This window comes from Astatotilapia calliptera, chromosome 7, assembly GCF_900246225.1.
Source record: "Astatotilapia calliptera chromosome 7, fAstCal1.2, whole genome shotgun sequence".
NCBI classification, from domain to species: Eukaryota; Metazoa; Chordata; class Actinopteri; order Cichliformes; family Cichlidae; genus Astatotilapia; species Astatotilapia calliptera.
In genome coordinates, this window is record NC_039308.1 from 32,662,412 (window position 1) to 32,683,457 (window position 21,046).

At 39.9% G+C, this 21,046-nt stretch overlaps 1 protein-coding gene across 1 annotated transcript in view; it reads right to left on the reverse strand.

Annotated features, from left to right (window-relative positions):
• LOC113026024 (collagen alpha-1(I) chain) overlaps nt 1–21,046 on the reverse strand; it is a 125,192-nt gene that overhangs the window by 41,501 nt on the left and 62,645 nt on the right. Inside the window, exons 7-30 of the mRNA XM_026174418.1 lie at nt 16,512–17,156; nt 14,769–14,813; nt 14,395–14,514; nt 13,591–13,629; nt 13,454–13,507; nt 13,318–13,371; nt 9,875–9,982; nt 9,712–9,765; nt 9,206–9,259; nt 8,834–8,878; nt 8,237–8,290; nt 7,769–7,813; nt 7,618–7,671; nt 6,160–6,204; nt 5,998–6,051; nt 5,827–5,871; nt 3,899–3,952; nt 3,372–3,416; nt 3,240–3,293; nt 2,389–2,496; nt 2,032–2,085; nt 1,624–1,677; nt 1,471–1,515; nt 132–185 (exon numbers count right to left, since the gene is read on the reverse strand). Coding sequence (XP_026030203.1) covers nt 132–185; nt 1,471–1,515; nt 1,624–1,677; nt 2,032–2,085; nt 2,389–2,496; nt 3,240–3,293; nt 3,372–3,416; nt 3,899–3,952; nt 5,827–5,871; nt 5,998–6,051; nt 6,160–6,204; nt 7,618–7,671; nt 7,769–7,813; nt 8,237–8,290; nt 8,834–8,878; nt 9,206–9,259; nt 9,712–9,765; nt 9,875–9,982; nt 13,318–13,371; nt 13,454–13,507; nt 13,591–13,629; nt 14,395–14,514; nt 14,769–14,813; nt 16,512–17,156 — 1,983 coding nt within the window. The remainder of the gene's footprint in view (nt 1–131; nt 186–1,470; nt 1,516–1,623; nt 1,678–2,031; nt 2,086–2,388; nt 2,497–3,239; nt 3,294–3,371; nt 3,417–3,898; nt 3,953–5,826; nt 5,872–5,997; nt 6,052–6,159; nt 6,205–7,617; nt 7,672–7,768; nt 7,814–8,236; nt 8,291–8,833; nt 8,879–9,205; nt 9,260–9,711; nt 9,766–9,874; nt 9,983–13,317; nt 13,372–13,453; nt 13,508–13,590; nt 13,630–14,394; nt 14,515–14,768; nt 14,814–16,511; nt 17,157–21,046) is intronic.

Below are 21,046 nucleotides of genomic sequence, written 5' to 3' on the forward strand. Positions count from 1 at the left end.
ATTTCACTGAATAATACAGTACATGCTGTTGCAATACAGAACGAGACAGGAGTACATGAAATGCAGACACACACAAACACACACGCAGCATTTTCAGGTGATGGGATTGAAATATGATAGAGAATGGGAACCTGTGTACCAGGCTTTCCTTCTGCTCCCTCTGTTCCAGGTGGCCCCGGCAAACCCTGAAAGGAGATGGAGAGAAACACATAACTGTAGCTCAGCCGGATATTACTGAACAGTACAAAAGAATATGTGTTTACTGTATAAGTATATTTGACTAATTAAATTCAGTAATCCTCTAATGCTAAAACATTTTTAAAATAATGTAAATCAATTCTTGTATGGAGGACTGTAATGAAATTTAGATACAGATTATATGATAAATATACAGTTTATAAACATATCAACTGCAACTATGTATCTACTGAGGGCTTATACTTGTAATAAATATACAAGTTATTTATTTTTGCAATTTGAACATTTAACCAGGGGTTAAAGTGAACCAGAATGACCTGGAACTGCATTCTGGCATTTGCAGTTTTGAATCATCAAATCTGACAAGCAGTTTAATACATAATACTGTCAAGAGAATTAATGTTTTGATTGCTGCAGCTTGGAGGTGCCTCCAGCTGACGGCATACTTGGTCAGTACTCAGAAAATGATCCCATCCTAGCCGAGTTCTCTAATAAACGATTCGAATATTTGAAAAAATATCTGTCCAGTTTGCACCACAATGAGTGTGCAAGCTAAACGTAGAGAAGCTCGTGTCAAAAGGACTGCTCAGGTTTTAATAAACCTAAATTTAAAGCTTCTTAATCATGCTAGATTTTCTTTTAATAAGATAGCAACACATCACATATAAATCCACTAAAGATTTTTATTTTTTTTTTAAATTTATGAAATGACTTGGAAACAAATTGAAGTTTGTTCAGGTTTGTCATTGTGGTGGGGCGTGGACTGCGGTGCTGTGCAGACACACCTGCACGGCATCTGCAATCACACCCGCCCTGTTAAACACGGGGAATCAGAGTTTGGGGAGAGAGTTGTAAAAGTTGTGAACGTGGTGTGATGTGTGTGGCTGCCAGCTGCAGTCGAGTAAAATAAAGATGGCTCTGAACACCAATCTATGGATTGGCCGTGTCTCAATCACACCACAGTCATATTTAACATCATATTTATTTATTTAAAGGTTAAAGGTAACTCCACAACACCTGTAAGCCTCACAGCAAAATAGCAGCAGCACATGTCAGCTGTAGGGTCTTTACCTTACAATATAAAGCGCCTTGTTCACTGTTGTTGTGATTTGGTGCTATAAAATAAAACTGAAATTGAAATGAAATAAATCTAAATTTTTACATGCCTTACTTCCAAGTGATTTTTTTCCCTACCCTGAAATGCTACACCAGATCTTAGCGTTCCCCCAGCTGCCAAATCTTACTCTAACCATAGCTACAATATAAGTTTACCGGTGGGCCTGGTTGGCCAGGATGACCTCTTTGTCCGGTCAAACCCTGGGGAAAACAAAAGGAGCAGATTAATATGAATGAATTAATATTGACATATATATGAACTTGGTAACAAAAAAAGTGTGTATTCAAACATCTTTTGGAGTTCAATACCTTGTTCCCCCTGGGTCCTGGTTTGCCATCACGTCCATCTGGTCCTCTGTTTCCCTTTAAAGATATTAGTGACTACAATGACTCAATCATCTCAATCAGCTGTCCACAACGTCAGCATTGTGGCAATTATATCTAAATCATATTAAAATCACAGATTATATTTTTATTACACAAAAAGACAAGAACAGAAATAAGTCATATTTCTGTTTTTCGTTAGCTATGCTGTTATATGGTGGTGAAACTACATTAGTGACTGATTGTGTGGAATGAAGGATGTGAGCATGTGACACCAAATTTACATTCAGGAGGTCACTGGAAGTTCTGTTACGTAGTTAAATTGGACATTTGGAACAACATATGAAGTCATCTGACATTTTGTGGTGTTCAGACACATAAATCATCACTGACCTTTAACCCACGGCTGCCCTGTTTTCCCTGGAGGCCAGTTTCGCCATCGATGCCCTGAGTGGAAAATATATAAAGTCAGTGAAGCGCATCTCATTTTTTCATTCTCAAAAGGCATGCTTCCAGATAAAAGAGCATGTTATACAATATTAAGCTGTGGCAAACACCATACCACATAGTTTATTGTGTTTATTATGAGTCTTTTGAACTGTATCATGAAAAAGTTTATTTTTCTGGAGGTTAACTCGAGATTGTTGAAACTCAGGACTGACTTTTCTGCCAGAGCTGAATTTGCACACAGCTTCTGTATCACACTGGGATCTCCATGAATAGGTTTAACCACAGTGCTACACACTGTACCTCAGTGCCTTTAGGGCCGGGCTGGCCTTTGGCTCCTGGGAAACCAGGGAATCCAACGAGGCCCCTCTCGCCCTGAGGACCGCTAATGCCTGTTGCCCCCTGAATACCCTGAAAAAAAAAAAGTTCAGTTTGTTATTAAATCTAGATCTTTTTTCTTACTCACACACTGACTTTACAGCAAATGAGATGTTATAGGAGACCTTTGACATTTTTGGAAGCACACTGGCTGAGTGTGACGGGTTCTTTCCTGCTACCACAAATTAATTTGACATAAATTAGAAGCAAAATGATAAAAGCATCAATTTCTTTGAGTGAATGTCATCTATCCCTAGGAAGTACACATATGTGAGGTCTCACCGCTAACATGACAAACGTCCCAAAAGTTCTCATATTATTAGGGTTCCCGGTGAAAAAAAAATGCAATAAACAGCTGCTGGCAATGAATTTTTAATCACGGCTAATATGAGAAGTGATAATGTGACAGTCACAGTGCTATTAGATGGGATCAGTGTAATAGAGGGTGGCACCGGGCACAGACGAGCATACGGCAGCTGTCTGAGTGAGACAACTTACATCTGCTGAAATCTATAAGCCGACGTGACAAAACATCAAAAGACTAGAGAAACAATGTAAATGGTCAGAATAGTAACTCTGTGGAGGGGACCAGAAAGGGCCGCAGAGTTTTGCCTTTTATAGGTGTAACTTTTTCATTTGCACTGTATCTGCCGTACAGTTCAAACTAATTTCAAACAATGATCATTAGTTAAAAACAAACTTTACAGACAAGGAAGGCACATCATTACAGGCTTTATCAGTCTGTCAGTGTCAACAAACAAGGTTCAGGTTCATACTCTGTCGCCTTTAGCTCCTGGATCACCCTTTTCCCCGTCTGGTCCTCTGTTACCCTGTGAGGGAAAAAATGTTTAAAGGAAAGGCTCAGTCGAGCATGTTGTGCTGTAAATATGTTCGTCAAGAGCACCTACCGTTCTTCCAGGAAAACCCACATCACCCTTTCTCCCTGGTGCACCCTGTCAATTTAAAAAAAAAAAAAGGAAAAGAAACTTTTATTGTTTTAATGTGGGGAATGTAAAATTATACCACACAAATCACATTAGTCAATGATTCAGAAGCAGATTACTGCTAAGAACATAGTTTTATACAATCAGAAGATGGCGACGTCTAAATGAAAAGAACGTGAAGAGCTAATAAGCAGGATCCAGTAATGAGCCATCACAGCCAGTAGATGGCACTGTGAGGCTGCAGCGTTGTTTCCCCTCTCTGTAGCACTTTTAGACAACCCGTGAAAAACACTTTTTATAAGCTGCAAGTGTAAACTGAAGTAGAGCTGCTGTGATGACAAAAGTTACAGGAAAAAAGAAAACAAAAGCACCACAAACAACTGAGAGTGAACTCAGTGATCTCTTTGTAACATTCTGTCTGCTCAGTATTTATACATGCAGGTTTATAACTGTAATGTAATGATGTAATGGCTGTTACAGTGTTTGCTCACCATAGGTCCCTCTGAGCCGGGATCCCCCCGGGCCCCCACAGTCCCCACAGGCCCCTGACATAAAAAAGAAACAAGAAACATTAAAATTCAGTTTGGGTTTTTTTCCTGTGATTGTTTGTACACTATTGTAAACTTATTATCATGCACATTAAGCATACATAGAAACTATAATATGCATGCTGTTTTAATATGATATCAACTAAAAAACATATTTAAAACACTTGAAATTAAAATGCAAAACAGTTGGAGACTCCCACCAAACGTAAGACTTAACAGATAAAAATGAAGTAGTTGGTTTGTTTCTCACGATGAAAAGCTGGAAACAAAATGAAAAGCACCAGGTGTCTACTGCTAACTTATCTTTCCTAGAGACCTCTCTCCTCCCATCACCTGGAAATCATTCGCTCTTCCCTACCGTGAAGGATCTTCATGACACACCTCAAGGGGAGCGCTCCAAAAAGAGACTCACAAAACAGACTTCTAAAAATATAAAAATCTTTCCTGATCAAAATTTGGCTCATCTCACATTCAAGGTCATCTCTTAGGGCATGTCCAGTCAGCTTTCAGCGTGACAATCTTTCAGATTATTCCCTGGGTGTTCTTTCCTAATCCGGCCATGGGGGTGGGGTCGCAAGGCAATGTATGCCTAGTGCCAGTCCCAAGCCCGGATAAATAAGAAGGGCATCCAGTGTAAAAATATTTGCCAAATCAAACATGCGGATCATTTCTTTGGATGTTCTTTTCTGACAACTTGGATTTCGTGCTCTGTGATTTCAACATGGGCCTCAAACTTGAACAGAGAAAACGTCAAATTCTGTTTCACACTGACAGAATTTCATGTAAGGATCTTTGTAGGTTATGGGAACCTCCAGCTACAACCAAGCAGTTTTTACATGAAGAGTCAACACTACTTTCCAACTCAAAGGCAGAGTGTTAGGTGAGAGGCGAGACAAGGAGCATGTTCATAACTTTTTTCAGCATCTATCTGATTGTGCACCAGGAATTCTTCCCACAGAGTCATGCTGTCAGCATTCTATCTACTGCAATGACTTGAGGCATTTGATGGGATACCAGTGCATTCCAGCTTGCCATCTCTCACCGGCTCAGAGCACATTAAAAAAAAAACGTTGAAGCTTTTTGTCCACACAAACACAGTCTTTGTTCACCACCACTCCCCACGTTTGGCTCTCTGTAATCTGCTACATCATACACCCTGGAGGAGGTTTAGCCCCTTACGGGGCCTTGCTGGAGCTCTACTGAGAGATCTAAAAATGAGAGCTGTGCTAAATGAACGTCCAGATGTGCATGAGAAGATGACCATGAACGTGAAATTGGACAAATTAAAATGAGATAGGTTTTTGATCTTTATGGAGCTGGTCTGGTTATGGAGCAGAATGTTTTAATCACACCTTGTAGAAGAACTAAGATCAAAGAAAACAAAAATGTATCCTGTGCAGAACTGGGATGTGCACACGAGGTTCACCGCCACACTTTCTTGTGTTGTGCATAGACATTATATAGACATCTAGGAGTAATATAATCAACTGCATTGTCATTGTGAGATAAAATTAATGCATTATCCCTTTAAACAGCCTAATATGTTATAAAAAAAAGAGCTACTGGCTATATATGAATTAAAGCTAATAATGATGTCATGAAACCAAATAGTTTTCAGCTTTGGCCTCTCCATTCTTTCATCTCTTCCTCCCATGTTTCTCTCTCACACAATTACACTAAGAAGAGACACATATGAAAAAACATTGACCCTGTTTTATCAACCCTTATGGCATTACTAAGGGTTAAGAATAAAGGAAAGACAATCAACAAAAACAATGAAATACCCCTTTAATACGCTGCTACTTAACTTTTTTTTTTTCAGCTAAACTATTAAATGAAAATACCAAACCAGAAAAAGTGAACAAACTTACAGGATCTCCTTTGGGGCCAGGAGAACCCGTCAATCCTAGATGCCCCTGTTAAAATGGACAGACTGGCATTAACCTCTTGTACTTCATTTCACTGACAGCTGAGTGAAAGGAGCAGCAACTCAACTGAACTTAAAAGCTTCCATCAACAGTCTTGCCTTGAACTCTACTCACTTGCGGTCCTCGGAGTCCCGGAGGTCCAATCTGTCCCTCGAGACCTGGAGGCCCCTACACAAAAGCAAAGGCAGGTGAAATATTTTCTGTCAAACACAGTGTCTAAACATTTCCAAACAGCTGATTATCTGCAGCATATACATAACCAAGCAAAGCTTATACCTGTGGGCCTTTAAGGCCATCACTGCCAGCAGGTCCAATGTCCCCCTGAAATAAATAAAGAGTTCACACACAGGCGGGATGCAACCTGTTAACTAAGTCTGGGCTTAGACTGACGTCACACATAAAGCATCAGACCAGTACATTTACATTTCCTTTATTACAGAGGAACATTTCACTCCAAATTATTGTTACATATTTGGATACTGTGCTCTAATTATCTCCATCTAAACTGTTTTAGTGTCACAACCCACATTTTTGGGGTTGGCTGTAGAGATGTCTGCCTTCTGTTGAAAACATCCATTATGTATACAGCAGTTGCCATGTGGTACTCAAAGTGACATCCCTTTATAACTAACTCCTTCAAGCACCCAGCCCTAGCAAAATAACCTAAAAAAATGGGTGAAAATCAGCAGAAATGTCAGTTCTCTTTCTGCAGTTTACGTCCAATAATCCAAAACACTGCATCATCAAGTGAGGGGAGTACCATCAGTGTTTACAGCCTGTCATGCTGACACAAACATGAGGCTCTAGCCATGATGTTCTTTTACACAGAGGAAACAGTTGCTGGGTGTGGTTCAGTGGAAAGGAAAATGTCCCTACATGAAACTGCTCACAACAAACTATGGAGATATTTTTGAGAACTAGGTCATGATTTCTGCAAAGAGAGATTGCTGGAGAATTTTTTCTTTTTCCTTTTGGGAGTGGGGGGGGGGGGGGGGGCAAGCACAAGACAACTGGTATTAATTTCCAGTATACTGTGTAGGGGGGAGATTTCTCTAATAGCTCAGTCACACTAGAATAAAAATAGGACATTCGGTGATCGACAGCAGCTGCAGCAACCAATTTGTTCCCAACAAACTGTGCAACACCCTCAACCTCTAGATGACCACTGTTGATCACACGGCAATCGTACAGGTCGCCTGGTTTGAGGTAACCTGTCTTCAAGCAACTGTGATCACATACTGACAGCAGACTGACTGCATATTATTGCTTTTTATCACCATGAATCAAAGGTATTTGGAAGATGGCAACTCACTGTAAGTGGCTGCAGACCTGGTTCTTGTCTTCAGAGCAACAAGGTTCATTCTGCATGGTCACAATATTTGTTTTTTTCATGCTGCATTCTCCAACCACTGTTTTCCCCAGTGTGACACAAATGATACCTAACTTTGTTATCTTTGCAAAATATTAACTTAACTTCTTTTAAATAAAACATTTATTGAAAATTGCTTGTACTGTAAATTTGAGAAGTGATTAAATCCTTAAAAAATCCAGTTTAGGGAATGTTTTTTGTAATTTCATTACAAATTGAGTATTGTATATATGTGTTTCTAAATTCATGCAGACAGAGAGAAATATATATTTTTCAAAGTGGTTATTAGTTTCAGCCTCATGAGGAAATCATCTTTAAGTTGCAGTCCAACTGAGCCAAAATAAAGACTTGAGGTGTGGCTGTACCCTTGAGCCATTAACTCCTTGTGCGCCAACTCGTCCTGTGGCACCTGGTGCACCCTGTGACACACAGAGACACACACATACATGATTGCAGGTACATCTGGAATTTGCACAGACAGACTAATAATTAATCACTGAATATCCGCCTGCTTACCGGTGGCCCTGGCAGACCTGGGAGGCCATCCAGTCCACTCTCCCCCTGGTAATAAGCACAAAACAGCATGAATAACAGACAAAGAATAAAACCTTTTAATACATTTAAGAATAGAGAAAAAAACAGGCATCAACACTTGCCCCTAATTTGGCTTTAAGTAATATGAAACCTTTAATTATAGAAAAACATAAACAAAAGAAAATCTGTTTTAGTACAAATTCCATCTGTTTTGCTTGGCATAACTACTGTGCACTTGTAGTTTGGCACTTGCAGTTTAATCCTTTCAATGAACAGATCACCACAATAAATAGCAGCAATAAGTCGCAAAAATAGGATAACCCAAAAAAAGACAAAAAAAATAATGCAGGTATTGGTATCTTCATTTATGACAGTGCAATGCACAAACTAAAAACAGGACTATTTGCTTTTAAGGCTCTAAGAACTAGAGTCAGACAGCGGCTCACTCACATCAGGCCCAGGGGGTCCCTCTGGCCCAGCGCCACCTCGGATTCCCTGAGGCCCCTGCAGAAAAGATTAAAGATGTCAGCTTAATAGCAGTATACCATTAAAGTACATGGGGAAGAGTGTATACAAAGAGAGGATTAATGATACTAAAGCTTAGTCAGAGACTCCATTTTCTCGCCAGGCAGAATCAAAGTAAAATCACTGATAGACCAACGAGTAAAGCGAGTAAAGTGAATGCCTCATTGTTTGAAACTGAAAGTTCAAAGGGGGCCTGAATTAGAGATTAAGATTACAGAGCGCATGTCCAATTTTAACAAAGTTTTTTGATCATTTTATTTTTCACTAGTTGGGTGTAATAAGAAATCTATTGGATAAGAACTGTCATACTTTTACATTTTTAATTTTGAATGTATGCGCTGGCATCTTGTCCAGTTGACTACAGAGTATGAGCTGCTTTGTAAAAGAGATAAAGGGAAAACTGCTCCTGGCTCATGATCCACCCTTTTTTCTTTAAAGGAGTTATAAATATCATGTAAAAAAAACAACAACTGAAATTTCTAGTTTTTTGCACATATAAAGCAAACCATAAAAGACACTCACGCGGGGTCCAACAGGGCCTTGTGGACCAGGTAAACCAGTTCCACCCTACACAAGGAGAGAAATTTGAAAACAGATATCTTTATATCCACATAACCCACAAAGCATTATGACCACTGTCTAATATACTTGGTCCAAACAAAATGGCTTCAACTAAACAAAAAACATGGACTCTGCAAGACCTCTAGGTGGTATCTAGCACAGGAAAACCCAACATCCTGCCACTGGATTATTGTCTACCCCTCCTCTGACCACTATTGACAGCACTGTTGATCCAGAGCAATCCATAAACCCAGTGTGCAATCTTTACAAAAAGTAATTCTAATTATATATTTAAGATTAATCAAAAAATAAATACAATTAATCAAAGAGTACCTTCTTGCCAGGTTCACCAATTTCACCTCTTGGACCTCTGGGGCCAGTAAGACCCTGGAGACATTAGCAAAGAACACATCCATCATTTCAATATTTTTTTCTATATGCATGAACATCAATTAATTTCACATAGTTGACATGTTTCAAAATAAATGTTTTCCCCTTTGAGCAGAAGGTGCTTAAAAAAAACTCATTAAATGTGGATTAAAAGTATAAGAATTGAGAATTTGAGCTTCTTCTGTTAACACTTAAAAACACTGACCTGTGAAAACATTTCTAAAAAAGAAGCCATCACTGCCACTGACACGGAAACATAATAAGCTTCAATTATCTGAACTACAGCGACAGCAAATCTTAACTAAAGCTAAAAGGTGACAGTAAGACTGCACAGAGTCTAAACATGTTCCTGCCAATACATACACATCATTTCACAGCAGTAAATCAAATGTTTAAACAACACACAGATTGTGCTCCATCAAAAATGTCTGTGCTGTTTTATTACTCACCTCATCACCTTTTTCCCCTTTAGGTCCTCGCTCCCCCCTGTATCCCCACGGGCCCTGAAGGTTTCAACAGAAAACACTCAACATACACTAGTTTACCATCTGTGTCACACTCACCCATACTCTGCGTGTTGTTTAACAGTTAACATAAATAGAATATGCCCACCTGTGATCCAGGAACACCAGGTGACCCCGGCTGACCATCTTCCCCATTGTCCCCATCTCGCCCTGCAGTCCCAGATCGTCCTGGAGGGCCACGAGGACCACGATCCCCCTGTCAGACAGCATAAATCAGACACTTAATGCTCATACAGCAGCTTGCTGGTGGACAGTTTTGATATTTTACTTCTGATATGGTTGTCTTGTTACTTCAAGACAACTATCAAACCTGACAATGTAAAAGATACAAATACGTAATCAAATAAACTGGAACTGCAGCGAGTAAAATCCATGGAGCGCAGAGATTCACAGTGGGAAAGATATTATAAATTATCAGTGTGGACTGTGAAGACACTGGCTCTCCAACTAAGAGCAGCAATTCATCACAAAGACAAGGTATCGCCTATATGGCAACACACTGTCTAGAAGATTGTGCTGTGCAAGAACTCAGGTGGGAAACGATTCACAGTGAATGGCTAAACCACCTGTGCTGGCACTGAATAACACTGCATCTGGGATGAAGAATTCTTTTACCAGGTAGGTTTTGTAATGATTTAAATGACAACTGGGTTTTACGAGAGTTGAATTAATTATTGTTTTATACTGTGACCTGCTATTATGCGTTTCCACCAGAGCCAATTTAGCTGTTATGAGCAAGAAGGTCTTAGTTCACTGAAAGTTTCTGTGCTACTTACAAATGCACTATATAAACTTTGCCTGCAGAGGGTCAAAGAGCTGTTAAGTAACCTTAATTAACTGATTTATTCTACAAAAGATCATAAAATACTGTAAAATGACCACAACTACATTTCCCAGAGCCCAGGCTGATGTTTACAACTGCTGTCTGTGTGCTGTTCGCTGTCTGTTTAACGGTCCAAAACCTCAAATATATTCAGTTTACAACAAAAAGCCACAAATTTACAAATGACCTAAGCTGGTATCGTCAAAAAGAAACAAATACGTTCAATCCAGCCCACCAGACGGGTTTGCGAACGGAGGCCTTTCTTTTGGAGTTTCCACTCAAATATAAACCAGGAAACTGCATTCCTGTATATGCTGGTTATGAATCATCTTAAGAAAAAGTAATCATTTAACCTTATCCAGGGATCTCAGTTATCTGTGTTTTCCCCCCTCTTACTCAAAAAAGTAATTAACCAATTAATGTACAACAATCACATGGGGTGGTTAAGCTAAGGAGTCGTGCTGAGTCTATATGTCAGCTGAAATACAGCAAAAGGCAACTTTGACAGGTTGCCAGTTCATCACAGAGCTAACACAGAGGACACACAACACACAACCACACTCTCTCACATCTGCATCTATGGCTACTTTGGAATCGCCAATTAACTTAACATACATGTTTTGATTGTGGGTGGAAACCTGAGTAACAGCAGGACACCCACACAGCCACAGGGAGAACATGCAAACTCTGCACAGCAAACTTTGGCTGTGAGGCAATGCTAACCACTGCAATAGTGTGCCACACTAGTCAAGTCAGCGTAATAATGGATAAACATCCAGAATCTCAGCCTACAGATTCAACATGGTCATACTTACAAAAACATACAATGTGTGAATGGCTCCAAAGACAAAACCTACATTTTTATTCAGCTTTACAGGGTTAGACTGATGGACATGCTGCTCTCTCATGAAGAGAGAGGTATTTTATATTGCTGGTTTATGCAAGACACTTAGGCATGTGACTATTTTTATTTTGTATTACAGTTAATTTTTGTTACACATTCACTGGATTGAAAAAAAAGAGCCAACATTCAGGAGGGGAGAGAGTGTGGGAGGAGAAATGCATGAGGCCACATGCTCAACCAGTGAGCTATACTGGGACGCCTGAACCAGATAACTTTAAATCCCATGTCCAACTTTTGACTTGAAAACTTGACTTCATGAGCATTACCGACTCCCTGTTTAGTTTAGTACAGCTTTCCTTTTGTTTAGGTTTAAAACACTGGGAGGCGATTCTATCTTGAGTCACCTCATAGCCAGTGATTTTAGAGACACAGTCTTTTATATAAGTTCGACCTTTATTACATTCAGAGTTCATTCAGAACAAATGGACCCAAAGTGTGTCAACAAAGGATCCCCCACATCATTACACCATGACCAGCCTCTTGAACAGTACTAATATAGTATTGTTTAAGTACTATGTTAATAGTACCTGAACTAATATAGTAATAATACTATTTGAAAAAGATTATTATGCAAAACAGGGACTTTTAATCCATTTACATTTCATCAGTTACTCTGTGTTCTTTTGCTCTAATAGGATTTTACAAAGAGCCTTTATTTGTGATTTTTTCTAATGTCAATAACACATTTGAATTTCCCATGATTGATGCTGACACACCCCAGCATTGCTTACAGTGCTGATGTATGATTATTTTTGCACAAACAGCAAGGTGCTTTGTCAGCGTAGGCTACACAGTCACTCAGACAAACAAACACAAACAGTAGATCAATATTCTCTGCCACATGGGTCCAAACATTTCAGCCAGCGAAGGTGACTGAGTGTTTCCAACAATCCCAAACCACACTGTTTCTCATCACCCAGCTGAGACCTCACACAATAGATGGCCCTGGCTTTCAGTTTCCATACAGTCAGAGCCCACTTCCAGGACTCATGTTTATGTATTTTGAGACGGTTTTTGAGATGGATGTAAGATTTGCCTCTACCTTAAAAAGCCATTCACACAAACAAAGTCAGAGTTTTTTAGATTTAATAAAACCAGGCAATAAGCGACAAATAACGAGGTCCCACTGAGATAATGTGAAACTTATGACATAACACAATAGAAAACTTGATTAACTATGGTTCAGCGTAATCAAATTTACTCACAGAAAATATGCAATGTCTTAATTTTGCAGTTAAAAAAAGTTTTTTCTCTAAATATGAGAATGGTTACATCATAGGGAGTTTCATGCACACGGGGTTTCCAAACACCCACTCCCTTTAACCGCACTCACTCTGCTCAACCAGCTATGTGACGCTTAATTCAAATTAGCACTTAATCGTCCACAGTGGACTTGCTCAATACCCAACATTGGCTGGTTCGCTTTGATGAACCACCCAATGTTTACAGCGACACCAAATGTGTCAGCTTTTACTAAAAATGGGTGTGTAACTTTTGTGATTTAATGATGGCAAAGTGGACACAAATTAGAGATATTCATCACATTCATGACTAAAACCAAATAATAAAATTAAACATGTAAAGAGGATGTTTCAGGACAGGCTTCATGTATTAATATGTGTCAGCTCATTGCATTTGGTATTACATTTACTGCTGGAATTCCATCCATCCATCTATCTCAAGTTATTTTCTACACGTTGACTTTGGCATACTAAATCAAATTTGTGGCCTTACAGCAGATTTTTTTATTGATACCAAACTTGCTGAAATTTCTGGAGCAGGAAATGCTGGGTTGTTTGCTTACCATCTCTCCTGGCATCCCTGGTCTTCCTCGCTCCCCAGGTTCACCAGGTGGCCCCTGTGAAAGAAAATCACTAAATCACATGGGAACATGTTTGTAACATGCACTAATATACTGCTAAAAAGAACTCATCTCTAACCTGTCTGCCAGGCCTGCCCATTTCTCCAGGTGGTCCTGCGGGGCCTTCTCTACTCTGCAAGCTCACAGAGAAGAAACCCGCCTCAGATTCACAGAAACAAACGAAACACAGAACAGCTTTTAGAAGAGCGTACTTACAGGCCAACCTGCAGCAAGCAACTGGTAGAAACTGGTTTGCTGCGAGAAAAATGGAAACACACATTAAGTAACAAATAGTGACCACAGCAGGTTGTCCACATATAGTAGTTCAAAGCACACACAGTAACAAATCGCCTTCACAAACCACTAACAGACTTTTATTTCTGTCATCTTTTTTCAATAACTGACTTGAAGCTCCCCATCATGCTGGCATACTATATGCGTGTGTGTATAAGTACGTGCCTTATACAACACACAGCTGCGTCCAATGGAAACAGATTAAACAGATGAGGACAGATCATCAACTTGCATGCATGATAACCGAAGGGTTAAAGATTTCACATATAGTCTGGAAATCTGGGTTTAAGTAACATCGAAGATCATTTCAAGTCCTATGTGTCCTTTAGGTGACTCACAATAAATTATATGAGGGCAAAGGAGAGAGGAACATATAAAAACAACTTCTTTGAGGTGTTCTGTACTTGGTGCCTTGATGTTTAATGGAAGGCCAAGAAAGCAGTTGATAAACCAACAACAGGTTTCCTCTTGGGGGTCTTTCTGTGTGGAGTTTGCACTTTCTTCCAGTAGGTACTCTGGTTTGCACCCATGGTCTGAATGCATGCATGTCAGAGTAACCTATGATTCTAAACTTGCTATAAGTGTGAATCTAAGAGTCTGTAGATGTCTGTGTTAGCCCTGTGGTGTCCTGGTAATCTGCTCAGGATGTACCCTGCCACTGGCCCTGCACTTTGCAATATCGGTGGAGCAGGCTAAGCTTAAGTATTATATAGCAGAACATTTTACCTGGAATGCAGCCCATTCCTCAGCAGTGTTCCTCCACAGGTAGAGGGTTGGTAAACCTGGCGGTCCAGGAGGTCCCCTCTCCCCCTTTTTTCCTTGTCTTCCTTCAGGGCCTGTCTTACCCTGTTTGTGAAAGATAAATCAATTTATGTGGTAAATAATATATTAGTTCTTGTTTTATTTAAAAGAGTACTGAACTTTGGCATAAATAACCTTAATGGGAGTTAGCAGAAGTCCACTGTGGACGATTAAGTAAAACATGTCTTGGATTGAAACTGAGGTTTAAATATTAGATACCATCTGAGATATTATTTCAGAAGCAGCTTTAACCTAACATATCATCATGACTTACTAGGTTATAAACAAGCTTCGGTTACCTTATCACCTTTAAACCCAGGGAGGCCCGGCTCACCAGGACAACCCTGTGGAAACATTAACTCTCAATAAATGAAAAAGACAAAAGCAATGAGGATAAATCAGCTGTCACGACACAAAACAGTATTTATCACCAACTTTAACAAGCCACAGATACGTGACAGTTTATCCCTGACATTTAAGACTTTTCTACTACTTTGTAGAAGCAAAAAAGTTGACCTGATAATACTCGATCCTTGTAAAACCTCACAGCTTGTGGCACATTGAGGACCAAAAGGTATTTATTTTACAAGAGCTCCCTCCCTACACCTACAACAATAAAACACTTTAAGATAGGCGTATCAGGTTATACTGTTCAGTAACGCTGTTGTAAATTGATAGGAACTGTGTGTGGCTTCTTTGGTGCTTCCTGTAGGATCTGGAAAAATTCAAAAATTTGGTAAATCTTGATGAATCTTTCAGGATTACTCTGCCTATGTTATGGATTCTGACCAAGTCTGAACACTAATTTACAGAAAGTTTGTTTAAGTCTGTCCTGAATCTTACTATAATGCTCGCTGTGTAGCTCTGTTACCTAACGCCTCCTTGACACATTAATTAATCTAGATGAAACTCACTATACAAACTGCCTAGGGTCCAGGATTATCAACAACCACATAGATTTTGGGCATTAGTTTTACAACACTGAAATCCCTACAAATCCTCAAATGTGAGTCCAGACTTTTTGACAACATAAAGCTTGCAATGCAAATTGATGGAAGGAAGACGGTGTAATCACTTTTGAAAAGTTTGAATATAATAAGTTAACTCATCTTTAGATTGACATTAGTGAGAGCTACCGTATGTGGTTATCAGGCAATTGATGTGAGTCAAGAAAAATTATCATCAGAGGTTTACATAGGTGTTGATTAGATTTTGGATTTGACAGCCTTTTGAGTCATTTTGATAAATCATGTAAATACCTTTATCAATTAATTTTTGCAGCCAGGTACTTTCCTGAAACATGCTTTTTTCTACTTTGAGATAGGATTCAAGATGATCAAGAAGAACCTGTTGTGCCGCGTATGTGGACAGAAAAGCCAACAGGACATTTTCCCTCATGTTCGGCTGGGTCTAATCACATTAATCGTGCTGAGTTATTCTGTGGATTTTATGGCAGCGTGACTCCAGACGTAACCAGATGTGATGTCTGCTTTTGGTTCTGTCTACCCTGCAGTCACAGTTAAGACCCACTTCTTAAACCAGGTAAGTGTTCCAACTAGACAGTATGACCTGACTTTACTCCTCCCGACCAATCAGATTGGAAGCCAAAGGGTAATCCTGTCATATTGGGTAATGCTATGACAAACGGCTGAGACTCCCTAAGCGCGAGCGCTCCCATCACAGCAACAAAGACATGTGGATCAGCGCATGTTTGAAGAGTGTAACCACCCCTAATCAGATTCATATGGCAGCTGATGGAGAACAGCGCTTGTAAGCTGTAAAAGCAAACAGTCGTTATACTCTTTTCATTCACAAAGATTTTTTTTTCATCTCATCCAACAATGGACCAATATTATACATCCAATTTACTTTTAAACAAACAGGAAGGCCTTTGCTTTGATAAGCAAAATGAACAAGTTGAATAAACTCTGCCAAAAATTCTCACTGAGATATGGACATGAGAGAGAGCAAACTACAACAGATCATACAATAGAATTAAAACGGGTTTTAAAGAGCAATGAGAAGACCAAAAGGCCACTTACTTCCAGCCCAGGCGGACCCATTCGGCCAGGTGGGCCTCTCTGAAGCCGGTACATTTTGCCATCTGAGCCCAAAACCAGGTTTCCATCTCTAGACACAATGGCTACAGTTGCAGGGCGGCCTTTTTCTGGTAGTCTGCCTTTGTGCTCACGTCTACGATCAAACTGTATGGAAGTCTGCGTGGTGCGGGAGCTCCCCTTAACATCAGGTAAAGGTGAAATAGTTGTGGTCTCTTTGCTAGAATCTGTGGCGGATCTGGGATCTGAAGGAATCTTAGGAGGTGCAGGAAAACCTAGCGAGGGTTTCTTAGGAGAACCTCCAATGTCCAGGTCTATTATATCATCTGAAGGCTTTCCAGGAAACAGCGATGAAGTCCTCCCATTAGAATCTTTCTTCTTCTCTGTGGTAATGTTTTCCTCCATGTTTTTAGATGATAGTTCAGGTTTCCCTTTCTGGCTTCCCTTAGGTCCATTTCTGGAAGGTTTTAACCGTGGGTTCACTTGTCTGCCATTTTGGAAGATCGTATCCAACAAGTCAGTGTCCTCATCCACCAAAAGGACACCCCCACGACCTACTGAACCTTTCCGATTGGGTCTAGAAGGGACCGTCCCATCGCCTCGTGAACTTTCTCGATGCAGGAACGCATTCTGTCAAGAAAGAAAACAAGAATTGGGGCTCACATTCCATCTTTTAGACATCAAAGCAGGGTTTTTTTGGTTTGTAGCACTGTTTGATGTCAGCACTTGTATGAATCTTTCATTGTTTGGTTCTGCATTATTGTGGTGGAATGTTTGATGAGCTTTAAAAATACTAAGATAAAAATCAGCCTGGTGCAGTTTGAAATGTCCTTACTACCATTACCATCAGTCAATAGAAACGAGAACAATAGCACACTGACAGTAGAGACCCTGTTGATGAGAGAAACCAATGTCATGACAAGTGGACAAAAGCAAAACACACCATATAATCATTGTCAAATCAAAAGCTCTTTCTGAAAGCTGTCTGAAAAAAACAACAACACACTTTTTAAATGAACAAAAATTTATTATGTAATAAAGAAATGTTGGTGTTGGGATGGTTTTAAATCTAAATGACAAAAACCCACATTTCCCCCTACTACAGGCCTCTACCCACAGAAAAAAAACACTTTACTGACATCTGGCATTATTTCATTTTATCTGCCTTCAAGTTAGTTAGTTACTTTTAACCCATCTGGCAAATAAAAATGCACACCACCACTACTGATAATGGCATTTATTTTCTAAATAGTTAAATACGCTGTCTCTAATTAACATTTCAGCGGGTTACACTGAGATCCTAATTGAACCCAAAACTATTAAGAACTTCTCTTTTCGGCACTTAACCTTTCCAAAGTGCCCCAGTCTCTGCTCTTTGACCGTTACTGTAGGTCAGCCATCACATTTCTTACAGCATGGTTGGGATACCATTGCTGTTGTAAATAATGACAATAAAGATCTCCTCACCTAAACTATAAAAAGGAACATTTCTGCTCAAATTCCACGGCTTTACCTACTGCGACTTCTGCTATCCTCCAGCTGATACTCAGGTTAAAGCACGTCTATCTCTAGTTGGATCTTCGTCTTAGGTTTAACATCAATCTTGACAAGACTGCGTAGTGCCTTTATATTTACAGCAGCTGTCTTTGCAGACTGTACTGTAAGAAATTTTACTTCAGTACAGACTCTAGACTGGAGCAACATAGGCTCCCTCTGTGTCAAACTCTGTTTTACACCTCCCCACAACAGTTTATACAGTTTAGAGCTTTAATCGACTGCTCTTTATTCTGTAATCGTTCATACTGTAAATCAGCTTTGCCAGCTGTCAAAATGTGAACTTATACATAGGCACGCACGCACACACACAACAAAACAGAGCAAAATGCTGGGCCCTAGGGAATGGAGAATAGTGAGAGAGGCCTTTCAGGGGAAAGGGACCACAGGGCTATAAATTTTGTTTGATGACCGTAATGGGCTGAAATGGAGAGCACAAAAGCGGAGCTAAGAGGCATATGGGAAGCAGAAGGACAGGAAGAGCAAAAGGAGGCGGGGGTTTACACATTGTGCAAAGGTCTAACACAAGATACAATTCAATAATCTCTCAGAATAGACGGCTTTCTACGCCAGGTCTATGTAACCGAATTGTTTATAGGAACTGGTCATCTGGAGATACGCAGACGTCTTGATCCTGGTACACGCACAATGTCACAAATCATGCTAAATAAACATTTTAACCAGTGAAGTCACATTGTAATTTTTTTAGTAACAATTCCAATATCTTTTGGCACATAAGTGAAACTAGGTTTTATGTTTGGACCATTAACCTGTGCCTTTTTTCAGCAGAAAAGGCACAGTGAGCAGAGAAGGCAACAGTTCATAACCCTTCCACGATATCTGAGAACTAAATAAAAGTTTCCATGGGACGTAAACAGAGCTATAGGAAAATGAGAGCAACAAATATTAGGAATACAAATGCACTGGAAAGATTGCAGATATGAGTATATAGATAGGCTCTGTTTTCTTGTTGGTTATAGTTGTTTATCAAGGAAAAAATCAATTCAGCATGCTCAATGACATGCCCAAACATCCAGAAACATGTCAAATAAGTTAAACATGGCTTTCATTCATCTGAAACAACAGGCCAACAATTAGCCTTGTGCAATGGGGCCAGTCAGCCGGGCCAGCAAAGGCCCGAGATAGGCAAGAGCCAAAGCCAGTGCCCCGAATGGAAACAAAAGCTCTTTCTCTTTTTCTCTTATCCCCGGCCACATTCAGTCAAACAGGCCCAGCTGATAACGTGACACTGGATCTCCTCTGGTCAACATCGTCTCCTCCACTTACCTCCCTTTCAGTCAGAGGGACTTCCTTATGAGCCAGCACAGGTCATACTTAGTTGGAATACCATTATACATCTGCCAGTCAGCCAGGTGCTGATAGTTGTCAGTGACTACAAGCCTTTAGGATATATTGAATGTTATATGTTGTATTTTATATATTCCAATCTGTTACACATGTACACAAAATAAACTCAAAAATAAAAATCTACTGCTACAGGCAGCACGGTGGCACGGTGGTTAGCACTGTTGCCGCACAGCAAGAATGTCCTGAGTTCAATTCCACCATCAGGCCGGGGTCTTTCTGTGTGGAGTTTGCATGTTCTCCCCGTGTCTGCGTGGGTTCCCTCCGGGTACTCCGGCTTCCTCCCACCGTCCAAAGACATGCAGCTTGTGGGGATAGGTTAATTGATTAATCCAAATTGCCACTAGGTGTGAATGTGCGAGTGAATGTGAGTGCGAATGGTTGTCTGTCCCTGTGTGTTGGCCCTGCGACAGACTGGCGACCTGTCCAGGGTGTACCCCGCCTCTCGCCCTATGACAGCTGGGATTGGCTCCAGCGCCCCCCGCGACCCTGAAAAGGATAAGCGGAAGCGAATGGATGGATGGATAAAAATATACTGTCATTGTGCAAAAAAGAAAAATAAATTCCAAAACATCTTATTTCTCTAAACTGAACACACATATGAAGCATGGGTATATCCTCCAGGTCTAAAAAATAAAGCCAACTAATGTCTTAAAATAAAATATTATAAAATAAATCTAATGGCTACCAAGGAGCAACTTTTAGCTGGAAAAAAGTCCACATGTACAGTACAAAGACGTATTGCTTAATTTATTACTTCAGTAAACACTTTTCTGATGTTTTTATTAACTCAGTTGCAAGTTTCCAATCTAATTTTATATAAAATGACATTCATTTTGTAAATGATTTTCCCCTTTAGAGTAAAATAGAAAATAAAACAGGCATGCTTTACAGCACTGACAAGTACAGTCATATCTGGTCTTAAAAAAGGACACACACGGCCAAGATGCTGAAGCTCAAGGCTTCAGAACTGATCTTCACAAACAAACAGGTGACGTCATGGTGGCTACATCAATCGCTTAGATACGGTCTATGAATCAAACAAAATATTTCTGCTGGAGATAATATCCAGAGTAGCAAATATGAACATGCAATCCTGTCTAAAAGAAAGTTTTCAAGGACACTTGACTAGCTGATTATCAGCCGATGAGACCGCCTCTGTGGAAGTAGATGTTTTGGCACTTTTGCTCCTGATCTGGAGCATTCAGGTGTTTCTTAAGACATTGCCACAGTCTTCTCAGGGGCAGCAGTCTCAGCAAATTCACCCCAAATTCAGGCTGTGCAATGCTTGGAGAAACTGCAAAAAAAATCTCACAAAAACTCTACAGGCCTCAGTTAGCATGTTAATTGTTAATGAAAGTACCTTTTGAAAAAGACTAAACAAGTAGGGCTTTTTTTGGAAGGGTTGCAAACACAAAGCTTCATCTTTCTAACAAGAAAGTGGAGCCAAGCTTAGGTTTGCAAAGTTGCATCTCAATAAATCCCAAGACTTCTGGAAAAATGCCTTTTACAATGATGAGACAAAACAAGATGTCTTACCATTTTTGGCAAAAACAAACCACCCATACCAAATGTCAAGCACGGTGGTGGAGGAGTGATGA